This window comes from Mauremys mutica, chromosome 3 (assembly GCF_020497125.1).
Source record: "Mauremys mutica isolate MM-2020 ecotype Southern chromosome 3, ASM2049712v1, whole genome shotgun sequence".
Classification (NCBI taxonomy): Eukaryota; Metazoa; Chordata; order Testudines; family Geoemydidae; genus Mauremys; species Mauremys mutica.
The window spans coordinates 129,181,895-129,194,434 of NC_059074.1; the positions used below are offsets into that span (position 1 = coordinate 129,181,895).

General features: G+C 41.4%; 1 protein-coding gene across 4 annotated transcripts in view; it reads right to left on the reverse strand.

The window, feature by feature from the left end:
- Window positions 1-1,725: 1,725 nt before the first annotated feature.
- Window positions 1,726-12,540, reverse strand: part of TRIM67 (tripartite motif containing 67) — a 53,762-nt gene continuing 42,947 nt past the window's right edge. For 2 of the 4 annotated variants that reach the window (XM_045010227.1, XM_045010226.1), the window contains exons 9-10: window positions 11,655-11,817; window positions 7,954-8,322 (exon numbers count right to left, since the gene is read on the reverse strand). In XM_045010227.1, coding sequence (XP_044866162.1) covers window positions 8,257-8,322; window positions 11,655-11,817 — 229 coding nt within the window. In that variant the 3' untranslated portion in view covers window positions 7,954-8,256. Of the gene's footprint in view, window positions 1,913-6,966; window positions 7,519-7,953; window positions 8,323-11,654; window positions 11,818-12,540 lie in introns of those variants that run through there. The other 2 variants (XM_045010224.1, XM_045010223.1) reach the window with 2 other exon arrangements.

Below are 12,540 nucleotides of genomic sequence, written 5' to 3' on the forward strand. Positions count from 1 at the left end.
CTTCTCCTCCCTAACCAAAAAAAAAAACCTAGAAAATTAAGTGCCAAAAAACCCAACAATGTTTTAGTTGCTCATTAAAAGCAGTACACTCCGGAAATGCAAAAGGCTGAACCACACAATCCTAATTCTTCCTCTTGTATTAAATAACGGAAAATTCACTCATATGCTCATACTGTTTGTCAGTATAACATTTTCAACAGCAACTCTTAAGGTAGTTTATATTACAACACATGTAAGAACTCCAGCAAAGAGTCCTGTCCGCACACTTATAGACTAACAGAATATTGGTATTCACTCACACCGAAAGCTCATGGTCCAATACATCTGTTAGTCTATACGGTGCCACAGGACTCTTTGCTTGCTTTTACAGATCCAGACTAACATGGCTACCCTCCTCTGATACTTAGAACTCCGTGTTTCTGGTTAAATTATGTAGCTTTAATTGCTGTTAAGTAAAAATGGTAAAACTTATGTAATGAGCAATGCCACTGAGTAAACGTTGGTGGTAGAAAACACAATGAAATGTGAGTGGTATACAACCAGTACTGACTGGACTAGCAGCAAAAGAAAGCTGATGACTTACTTTATTCTGCCTTCTTCCTGGGTGAGGGAGGGGGAATCTCTGCATCCTGCTGGAATTGAGAGGTTCCCTTTCCTTAACTGTTCTTCCTTCCAGCTCTCACATCCTAACCACAAGCTTTCTGACAATCCCCAGAAAGGCTGCAGTCGTCACTATTGAGTCTTCCCTCTTCCAACACCTGTTTCTTCCCCACCCAGCTTTTACCAACCTGTGGAGCCAGGGAGTGGGGCATCAAACCTAAGTCTCCTGCAGAACACTATCCTGACACTATGATTACCCCTGCCTTTATGCTTGAGTCCATCCACCATCTCCCAACAAGGTGTTCCCACTATAGCTCCCTGCTTAATAATATTAATAACCGTGGAAGACTCACAAGGAATGTGAGGTACTTCCCTTCCCCCAAGGGTTGAGTTTGCTGCCTACATAGCATTTCTCAGTTCCTTGCTAGCCTCAATATGCAGTTTCATGTACTTTATATGTGGCTGCATGCAATGTGACTTCAGTAGAGCCCAAAGGTATTAGAACATAAGAACAGCCATATTGGGTCAGATCAAAGGTCCATCTAGCCCAGTATTCTGTCTTCAGACAGTGTCAATGCCAGGTGCTTCAGAGGGAGTGAATAGAACAGGTAATCATCAAATCATCCATCCCCTGCCACCCATTCCCAGCTTCTGCAGTCAGGTCATCTGCTTTCATAGTATTACAATTACTATTATACCCTGCCTGTTTCAGTAATTTATTTGAGAAATTCTGGAGAGTAGGAAACCATTCAAAAGTCTCTCAGCTATAGATTGAACTAAATAACATGTCAGAATACACTTCACAAATGCTCAATGCAAACCATACAAAATATACAGGCTGATTGGAGGATTCATTCCCTGCCTTGGAAGTTAATAAGTGTTCTAAACCAGAAAATGAATAATTGTGTGAAGGTGATTTTCCTCAGCTTTCCCCCTGCCATTAAATCAGCAGGTTTATTCTGCTAACTTTACCAAATTGTTGGTTGCATTGTACGAGTGCAGCTTGAACTTTATAACAGCCATTTATCAGTAATAGTAAACCAGACACCATCAATGAATTTGTTGGCAGTGTATTAAGAATTTATTTAAAATCTGTGAAACAGCATAAACTCATAGGTCCAGGTTTTCCAAAAAAGATATTAATACACAGTCAGACTTGGACCAAAAGACAAAAAAAGTTTTGCTTCCAATTAAAAAAATACAAACTTTTGCTACAGGTACAAAATTATAAAAAGTTTATTTTTTTCCTCTTGATCTGGTGACGTACATATACAGAAGTGATGTATATTCCACCAGCTCCAATTGATGGAAACTATGGGAAAATTATAAAAGTAAAAATGTCATGGTTAGGAAGAAATCAGGAAACAAGTTTTGTCTTTTATTTAACCAGATGTGAACACTGTTATTTTGTTCCTTTGTACTTTTTTTGCCAACATTTAAATTAATGTCTTTCATGCTTCATATCACAATTGGAGAAAAAACAGCAGTTCTGCCTCATGCATTAATTCTAACATTTCATCACATTGTGTCTCCTCGCTGTGCTTCATTCATTAGTTAGAAAGCTTGATATTTTTATTGACAGCATTTATACAATGGTGTATTGGGTTAACATCATGATTGCTGTATTGAGAGAATGAAGTCCGGGCCCCTAAATGTTCACATACCAATCCACTATATAAACTTGGAAATTCTCCAAGTGGCATGGAATTTAGTTTTGCATCTTATTCTGCTTGGATTTGCTTGCAGTAGCATGAGCTCATTTGACCCAGAAATTCTACTGAACACCCATTTCAGTAAAAAACACATGCATTTTCTTTATTGTGCAAGGATGCAGAAGTCCCCGGGAACATCTATTCTCTGTGGTTTGCATAGGCTTCTGCACCTAAGAAGTCTGTATGCATTTTAAATGGATTTGTGCTTGAAATTCCCATTCTGTTTCATGTGGACAACCAGCATTACTGATCAGAGGAATCCCAAACAAATGCTGTCAATAAAAATGAGAAACAGCTCATTTCCTTTAAAACAAAACAAAAAGACAGAATCTTATTTTCAGGGACCAGTGAGGTCTTTTACATGTGAACAAACCATTTTGTAATGTTTGATATATTACTTTAACCTGCTAAAGGACTCACTGAACTTGTAATCTCTCTTCCATCGATGAGCTGGCCAAGATGTTTTATTATTACTCTATAGCAAGGTTAATGCTTTGCTTTGCTATTAAAAAGACCCTGCAAAGGTGGCAAAGCCTGAGATTAGGCCTAACAGTTTCGCTTTGTTAACTATCTGTTTTGGAATGCAGGATTCCAGTACTTTTCAGCATCTTACCTTCTCATGGGACCAGGTCGGCAAAGCAGAGCTGTAGTCTGGTAAACATTCCTAGATCATAATCTCAGACACAGTGCTTTGCATTTGTTGGTGGTGGATTAGCCTTGATTTTATCTCTTTTACCTTGTTTATTCAATATTATCCATATTAAAGTAAGAAGGCAAAAAAACTATATATCACATTTCTTCTTGCTCTAGAACATCTAAGAAACTAGGGTATCCAGTGCTCTTTGCCATCTTTATTAATTACACTTTAAAAAAAACAAACAAACAAAACCCCATAACACCTACAGTACAACAACAGATTACCAGCCAAAAACCAACTAACAGCAATACATTACAATGTTCTTATTTACAATATGATGGAATATTATGTATATAATAAATTACATTAATACTTTTTCCTCTTAAACTCTGATATACGTAATCTCATGAATTTTTTTCCTTCAGTCCAATATAAGTACATTTGTCCTCTATAGCGCTCTTTAATTATATAGGCTATAATGGGAGACGACACTGGTTTCACCTGTCTTTTCTAAATTTAAGAAGCCAAATTGCACTACAAATTCTGGATAAATCACAGCTCTCTTCACTAACATTTACATTTTAAAGATAGATATATATAATGTGCTTTTTATGTACCTTTTAAAATGGGCAATAACAAGGGATTGTCTGACAGGCCCAAGGGCAAACTGACCAGGTTGTAGCAGCACCTTGTGTGAGCTTCTTTTGAACTGATCTAATTAAAAGAAGCCAGTAGTGGCTGCATAGGCCTACAACAGTGTGTGGCTCTGACAATGGTGTGTGGCCCTGTAGAGCGGGAACCCACAGAGGTTCTTGGGGTAGTGGAGGGGAGAAGGAGCATGGTCCTGAGGTGAAACGCCTCTCCCGCCACTTTTCTACAGCCGCACAAGTTTTCTAATCTGTTTTACTGAACATACTGAGGAAATCTGTAGAGGAAAGAACTAAGAGAAGGCTTACAAGGGGTAATATTCTGGATCACAACAGCGGTGTGATGGAAATTAAGGGACCCTCGTCACTCTCCAAACCGTAGTCTTTTTCTTTCACAGTGGTAGAGACAATCCAAGTGTGTGGATTCAGGAGTCAATGCCTGAATTTTTTAATTTAAACAGAATTTAAGCTCTCAGGGGTCAAGATTTTTTTTTTTTAATCTCTGTAAATCAATTTACCTCTGTCTTGTGGAGTCCTGGCAACCCAGGCAGGCAAACTGTAATAGGTAAGATTTATTCCATGGCCTAAGGCCTTGCTGTCCCTCACCTGGGATAAACTGTCCCAGGGGAGTAGAAGAAACTCCATGAGAGAACTTTTATTCTTGTCCAGCTGGCCAGGAGGCAGAGTTTCACACACACAAGATGCTGGAAGCTCGATCTCCCATGATCCCCCAGAGATCTACACAGATCTTAAGGAAGCAAGGGGCATCCCAAATGGATTCCCTTGTCCCTGGTCTACCATCCTGATCCTTCCTGGCCCATCAACAGCCCAACTTCTGCGAGAAACCATACTCCCATGGGCTTCCTGCTAAAGAAGGCGTTGGGGGTAGTGGCAACATGAGTTAAATTGTATTCCCCACAGCTCGTGTGAGGAGAAGCTGGAGGAGCCTAGGTAGGTCCCTGAGCCCCTGAAGGCCTGCAGAGCTGCAAGCCCCAAGGAGGTGCTTGGGGGAAATGGAAGGGAACGAAGTACACTCCTGAGGTGAGACTGCTCTTCCCTCCTCTTTATACAGACACAGGCTCCCCTCTGTTGCACAGATATTGAGAAGAGGAACACAGAGCCTGCAGGGCTTTGTGGATGGAAGGGCCTTGTGTTAGTGATCTGCAGTGGAGTGAATTACTTCCAGCCTGAACAGAGGAGTGAATTGCTTTCATTCCTCATGCAGTGCTGGTCTTAAAGGGACAAATTTTGCCTTCACATATACACGTGAGGTTCCCACTGAAATCCATGGGAGCTCCGCATGTGTATTCAAATGCAGAACTAATCTCATAGTCTAGTTCTAATTATTTTTTCATTACCACTGTTAGACAAGCTACCAAAATGCATGCAGCTTAAGTCATTAAATTGTCTTCATAAGGGCAGCTTGGTCTAGTTTCAAATATAAGTCCTTAAAACACATACGCAACCAAAAATAGACTCACCCTCTGTAGACTTAGTCCAATTAAAATTGACAATGTTAATACAGGATATATATTTCTAATTGCTCCATTCTGCAGTTTCTCTAGGTTGGAAGGGGACTGCAGTTTAAACTAGTCTGCATCCACTTTTACCAGTGCTGGAATGTGTAGAGAACAGCAATGGAGAGGTCCATGTGTTTCTGCACAAATTTGGAGTGTGCCCCTACCACATATCATTAGCTCTTCGAAACCTGTATCAGCCTGTATTTTTCATTAATAAAAAGAAAAATCAACTTCAACTGCACCCTGAGGAGTGACACACAAGGAATGATACAGAAACACTTATGAAAAGGGGGGAGGGATAGCTCAGTGGTTTGAGCATTGGCCTGCTAAACCCAGGGTTGTGAGTTCAATCCTTGAGGAGGCCACTTAGGAATCTGGGGCAAAAATTGGTCCTGCTAGTGAAGGCAGGGGGTTGGACTCAATGACCTTTCAAGGTCCCTTCCAGTTCTAGGAGATTGGCATATCTCCAATTATTACCTTTAAAAACAAAAACAACATAGATATCAAAAGCAATTCCAAAACCCTTTCAGAATTCACTTTAAACAGCTTGCAGTGGTTGTGGATTGGAAGGATTTAAATTCATGTGAATTTTACTTCACAGATATTCAGCGTAAAGATAAAAGTTCATTCCTTATGTCCTATACAAGCAGTGCTCTTGTTTTTAATAAGAAAAGTAAAAGTGGAGTGCTTTCTTGTATCAAAATTGTCATAGGATGTTACGTAGTATAAAAATCCATATGCAACTTAAAACACACCATTCCCATGTGCTGCTCTGTAAAGCTGTACTCAGAGCCAAGGCTACTGTTACAACTTCTATGTTAGTAGAAGACAACTTTACAGTGAGCACACTCAAGAGGAAATTCAGGGTCCTGTAGCATTGTAGCTGAGGTAGGCTTAAAACAGACCCACTGAATTAAAAAATCCTGCACAGGGTCAGATGGTATTTAAAAACAACAGACAAAGAAAACACACAATTGATCTCTGCTAAACTTTTAACAAATTGAAAATTAGTACACCACAGTTATTTCCATGTCTTAAAATGCACTAATAGAACATATCGCAGTCTTGGAGGAAAGCATATCTGCTCTTCCACTTAACAGTTTGAGGATTTTTTTTTCCTGTTATGCTTTCTAGTTCAGTTGTGATATAAAAGAAGCTACATTTCTGTCTGTAAGGGGAGGCTGGATAAAACGAATGGGTGGCAATAAGCATCCTGCACAGATGGGTATTGATTGCTTTTGGCTTACTACTTCATTCTGGGTTGCTCTAATATCCCATTTTTTCACCCTTTCCCAATGGGTGTTCATTATGATGGCACCTTTCCTGTAACCAGAAGTGCAAGACCCTCTGTCACACTGGAAATCTGCCATCACTTGGTATTACCTGTAGTGGGGAATGCACTTAAGCTGGAGATCATATGTGCGCCTGCAGCAATGTGCCTGATTTCCAGCATCCCATCCATGAAGAGCTCCTTGGATAGACCTGTGCCTAAAGTTTTACACAAGGCAGGGAGCTGGAATTTTTGTTTAAAAATTGCTTTTTGGGTATACTGACCACACAACATATTAAAATCTGTGTGCCATATATATTAAGGGCATGGGTGTACACATGTGTATGTGTACAGGGGTGTGTGTAGGAAGCGTGATTCAAAAGGAAATAGTTTAACAATAGTATACAGCAGGCTATGGTACTTCTGTTTATTAGCACTACATTTAGGCTGGATCATGTGGGCAGAGTTCTAGGTGCAGTGTCATGATGCAATCTGTTAGGGTTTGCTACTATAAATTAGCTCAGTTAACCACTCTTTCCCTCAGCAAAATACACACATGCACACATTATTTTGTTGAGAGAGAGAAAGAAATTGAGAATCAAAATATTTACTGCTGGCAAAGGTGCTGTCTAGTATTGCCATGGATTGAAACCATCAGTGGCCAATCAGTTGCTTACTTTTGTGGATGCCATTTGACAAGGCTTCTCATTTTCATATGTTTCAGGTGACCACAAAATTCCTGAGTTGCAGGATAAAGTCAAAACCTACAAGATTCTTAGGCCCCAGTTCAGCAAAGCATTTGAGCACATGCTTAAGTGCTTTGCTGGATCAGGGCCTTAATTAGTTCATCCCAGCTGAGTAGAAAATTAAGACCTTTGATCCCAAGAGATGTTGCCTATCCACAGCTCCCAGGGAAGTCAACGGGCACTGCAGATGCTCAGCACCTGTCAGGATCAAGGCTATAAAGTATCACTCCTCTTCCCAACACAGTCTATTTTGTGTATACCATTTTTAAAGAAACATCTGTGATCACTTCACTGGACTCTCCTCTGCTCCCTTTTCAGAAGGTGATTGTTGCTGGTAACTGAAATGAGTTCTCCCATTTGTGAGACCAAAAGCCACTGCAGTCACACTGAAATGAGAAGCACTAAGGTTTATTGAGCAGTTTTTACCCCCACTAGGTATAGACCCTAGTGCTAACTAAAATGAGCACTAATTTTGTATAAAGTACGTAGGGCCTAATCTTGTTGCCATTGAAGTCAGTGGAAGCCTAATTAATAAATGCATTTAAGGCCAGAAGGGACCATTATGATCACATAGTCTGACCTTCTGCATAACACAGGGCAATGAACCTCCCCCAGTAATTTCTGCTTCAAGCCCACAACTTCTGTTTGAACTATAGCATAGCTATTAAAAGATAACCAGTCTTGATTTAAAGAACTCAAGTGATGGAGAATCCATCACCTCCCTAGATAAATTGTTCCAATGGTTAATTGTCTTCACTGTTAATCATCTATTCACAATAATCATGTGAAGCGCAGATCCAATTATAAAAGGGAAAATGTGCTCATTTTAGCTGTCACTGTGTCTGTAGTGTGCTGTATATATGTGCTTTTGTACTAAAATGCAGGAATGCACACCCATTGTAATAAAAAAAACATTCTATAAGCATTCTTGTTACCAATGTAAAATTAAAAATGGATGTGGATTAATATTAATTATCAGATCACACAGTGCTAGTTAGCAATGTTCTGCATAAGTGTTAGTCTAATTTAGGGATGACACTGCTTTTCTACTGACAGCAAATAATGACAAATTGTATTTAGAAAGATTACAAAATCCAGCATAGGGTTAGGCAGCAGGAGCTTAGTTAGTTACTGGGCAGCTTTGGCTGTCTTACACTCTGTGGCACCTCCAGTCCTGTGTGCAGAGTCACCTGTGCAGAAAATAAATAATTGCTTAGTTAAAATACAAATTGGGACATCCTTAGTACAAAGAGTTTGTGAAGGCCAAGAATATGTGGTTAATAGTGAAAAGCTAATGTCACCAGGGGAGGCCCAACATACAAATGATTCTTCCCCTGAGGCCAGGTCTACACTACAAACTTACACTGGTATAACTATGTTGCTCAGGGGTGTGAACAATCCACACCCCTGAGTGGTGCAGTTATACCGACCTAACCCCCAAAGTAGACAGAGCGTCTCCCACCGACATAGCAACTGCCTCTTGCAGAGGTGGATTAACTACGCTGACAGGAGAAGCTCTCCCGTCGGCATAGTAGCGTGGTATCTTCACTAAAGCGATACAGTGGCACAGCTGCACTGGTGGGGCACTGCAGCTTTTTACGTGTAGACCTACCCTGAGTCTAGCTGCCAGGTGTTTGTGACTCTTCCCAAGACTAGCAACCATTTATCAGCCACCGCTGAACCAGCTGCTTCTTGACAGCAGGAAGGGTGACCCCAGAAGGGATGGGTGCCCAAGGGGTTATGAGGCAGGTGGAAAGCAGACTGGGGAGAGGCAGAGTCTGGTAGACCTTTCCCTGCTACCCTGTCAGTGTAGGACAGAGGAGGTTTTACGGCTCTCACCGTAGCCTGACACCGCTGTGATCTACCAGGGTTCTTACAATGGCACCCATCACTGTAGGATCTGAACACCTCCCAGGAGGTCTCTCAAGCTTAAACTCACAAAAGCATTCTCCCCTGCCCCCTTATCTGCATCTAGTTCCATGGACAGGGCAGAGTGAATGGAGGGCATGTTGTGACAGAAGTGGTGTAGCAGACTGGCTTGGGTGCCTGGGCAATGGGGGAATTGGACTGCAGCATTATAACTACCAGAAAGGCCCTAACTACCAAGCCATGTAACTTCAGTGTCATTTTCCTAGTATCGTGTGTCTGTCTGATCTATTTAGATTATATGATCTGTGGGGGAAGAACTATGGGTCAGATTTTTAAGGAATTTAGGTGCCTAAAGATACAGATAGGTGCCTAGTGGGTTTTTCATGTGGAAAATTGGAGTTAGGCACCTATTGGTATTTTAAAAAGTGCCTATCTGCATCTTGAGGTGCCTAAAAATCTTTGAGACTCTGACCTGTGTCTTTCTGCATGTTAGTATACCACCTAGTACACAGATTCATACATTCCAAGGCCAGAAGGGACTATTGTGATCATTTAGCCTGCTCTCCTGTAAAACACAGGCCATAGAAGTTCCCCACAATAATTCCTGCTTGAAATAGATCATATCTTTAAAAAAAAATCCAGTGGAACCCCAATCTTGACTGGCGTATTTGGGCACCATTAATAACAAATTATTAAGATGTTAATAATATAATAAGCACACGCAGGGTCATTGTTTTAGTTTGGAATATTTTGAATTATTAATAAAGTCTGGGTGTCTAATCTCTTTGTTAACTTGGTGTGACCAGCTGTAAATGCCTAACTACTTTGCAACATGCCATGTGGAGTGCCCTGCAGAGTTACGTCTGAAAAGCTGTATAATTCTTAGAATTTTGTATTAACTGTATTACAGTCGTGCCTAGAGCCCCTAATCAGGGCTCCACTATACAGGGTGCTCTACTACTCCACTCCACTCACAGAACACCTGCTGGGTGACTGAGTCTATATTTAGGCACTTAGAAAGTGACCCAATTTTCAAAAAAGCTGAGCACCTGCAGCTCCCAATGGGAATTCAACCCATGCCCAGAGTGTAAAGCTGCTGCACAAACCCCAGAAGTTACTACTACCCCTGCCTATGGGCTGGACTAGCAGCCACAGCAGTTCCATGCCAGTTGCGCAGCATCCTGGGGCCAATGGATTCATGTAACCTGGATCTGGAGCCTAACCCCTGCCCCACCCCACTGTAATCTTCCAAGCCTACATATAGCCTGTTCAGAGATCTTTCTTGTGGCACACAGGGCATGCATAAGAACTTCTGTACAGCCAGTGGACTCACAGAATAGCTCCTCTGCAAGGAATAGGTGATGTGCACTAGCTCTTCCCACCACAGGTGAATTTCACCCTGTCTGAACAATCTGCAGTGCTGCCCAGGGCCCACCAGCTCACCACCAGTGGGAGGTCCAGCACATGGAGATCCTGGTGCACCCCACAGGAGGTGTCCATTGGGAAGAAGAAAAGGCTATTGCTCCCCTGTACAAGAAACAGGGCCATTGTGGAAGCAGGATACACAAGGACTGCAGAGGGAACAGCCAACAGAGGCTACCAGTTTCAAGGAACAACGATGAACTGAGAAACTGCTAATAAACAGATGATAAGAATACAGCAGCCAGTCCTTGCCGTTTTTAACTTCAGTTCCCAGACCACTATTAGTGCAACTTCTAAGTCCTTCCTTCCTTCAGTGAACAGTATCTAATATAAATGTAGCTGTAATTGGGCCTGGACTGTTTAGTGGAAATTTATTGCTGTCACGCGACATCCTTGGAATGAAGGACTCTCTACCCTTGGAGAAAAAGAGGAACCAGCTGGGGTTATACCAACATGCAGGCAACCCAAGTCAGAGGAAAGAGACTAATGAGGTGCGGCAGTCTCTCTACCCACACAGGTAGCACAGTTGGTCATTGTGGATTCAGGTTGGGGTAACGTGAACCCTCCAGCCTGTCAGGTGCTGGGGCACATTTAGGATCTGATTCTCAGTTACATTAAAGCCCCATTCTAGTAGTACAAAGGAGCGTTAACCTGGGTTAGCATAAATTACATTTATACCATCAACCTCAGAGAATATATTAGTGTTTCCAAATGTCATGAATTAAAGAGTGCGAATGAACTGCTTGCTGGGTCTTCTCTTTCAAACTAGACATTCTTTGACCTACATTTTCTTAGCTTTATTTAGCACCAGGCTGCTGAAATTGTACTTACTTGCAGCAGTCAATTATATCCAAACATAAGAAGTCTAAGAGTATTTAGATATCAATGCTTTTACTCGAGGCTGGCCTTAGAACATTGCTGCTTCCTGGATGATGGAGCAGCAGAAAAGCACGTGTGTGTGTGTGTGTTTATTTCTAAAGCATCATTTCTCTATATCTGAGATGTGATACAAAAAAGTTAAATCCAACTATTTTCTTTTAAAAAGTGGCACTAGCCCAGATACAATCAGCAAACAAAACTAGGCAAAGTGAAAAATAAATCCATATTTACACCTAACAGTTGCATCTTGATCTCTTCTCTCTGGCAGTCATGCAATAATTTTTGACAGACAGTAGGATTTCTCCTTTGGTTGACATGCTGAATGAGTTAGACTGAACTGAAAAGGATTTACCTGTACATTTCGGTTGAGGCTTAATGCAGGCATGAAGACACCCTCCACATTTTCAAATGCTGAAGGTCCTTGCTGCTGCCCATTTATGTAAAAGGTCAGGCTGTGCTTGTTTAGGTCCAGGAGAACGCCCACAGTGGCACCTTTAGAAACACCCCCTTCTGTCCTAAGAAACAAAGTGACCATATTGTCCATCTTAGAGGAGGCAGATTGTTACATTCCAGCCTCTCTCTATTTCAGACAGTCTTACTGAAGTGAAAGGAAAGTGGAGCAGCATGGTAAAATTAGTATTAGTTGGAGGACATCTGCTAAAGGCCTTTTCTCCATGTGTAGTTCCCATTTCCCACTAAAGACAGGCAGCCCTGAGAAATGAGGCTCTATAAGGTCATATCCACCCAGTGGGTACATTTTGGCCGAGCTGAAAAAGCTCAAAGGGCTTGACAGAGAAAGGGGGAGTTAAACTAACAGGATAGAGCAGAGACATTGAGGACAGAAAAGTTATTGTTTGAAACCAGTACTCTTCAGACCTCACATTCTGGAGGGAATATGTTAATATCAATAAAGAACTGATCCTAAGGGCTTTCATTGAAATCCACAGGAATGTTCACATAAGTAAAGGCTGCAGGAACTGACCTAAATGTTAATGTGCATTCGAGGTCTCAGATAGGGCAGCACATTGAACTCTTTATAAGATAGATTATAAGAACAGACAGTAGCTTATAACTGGTGAAATCCCTTTTTGCCTGAACTAAATAGACAACATTAATTCTATTTTAATTTGGTTATCACAGCTAGCAATTGGGATCTACTCTGCTCTAGTCAGAGGCACTGACTTTCTGCTTTCCCCAGGGGTGCTTTACCCCCACTCTGCTCCAGGCTCCACCCCTAC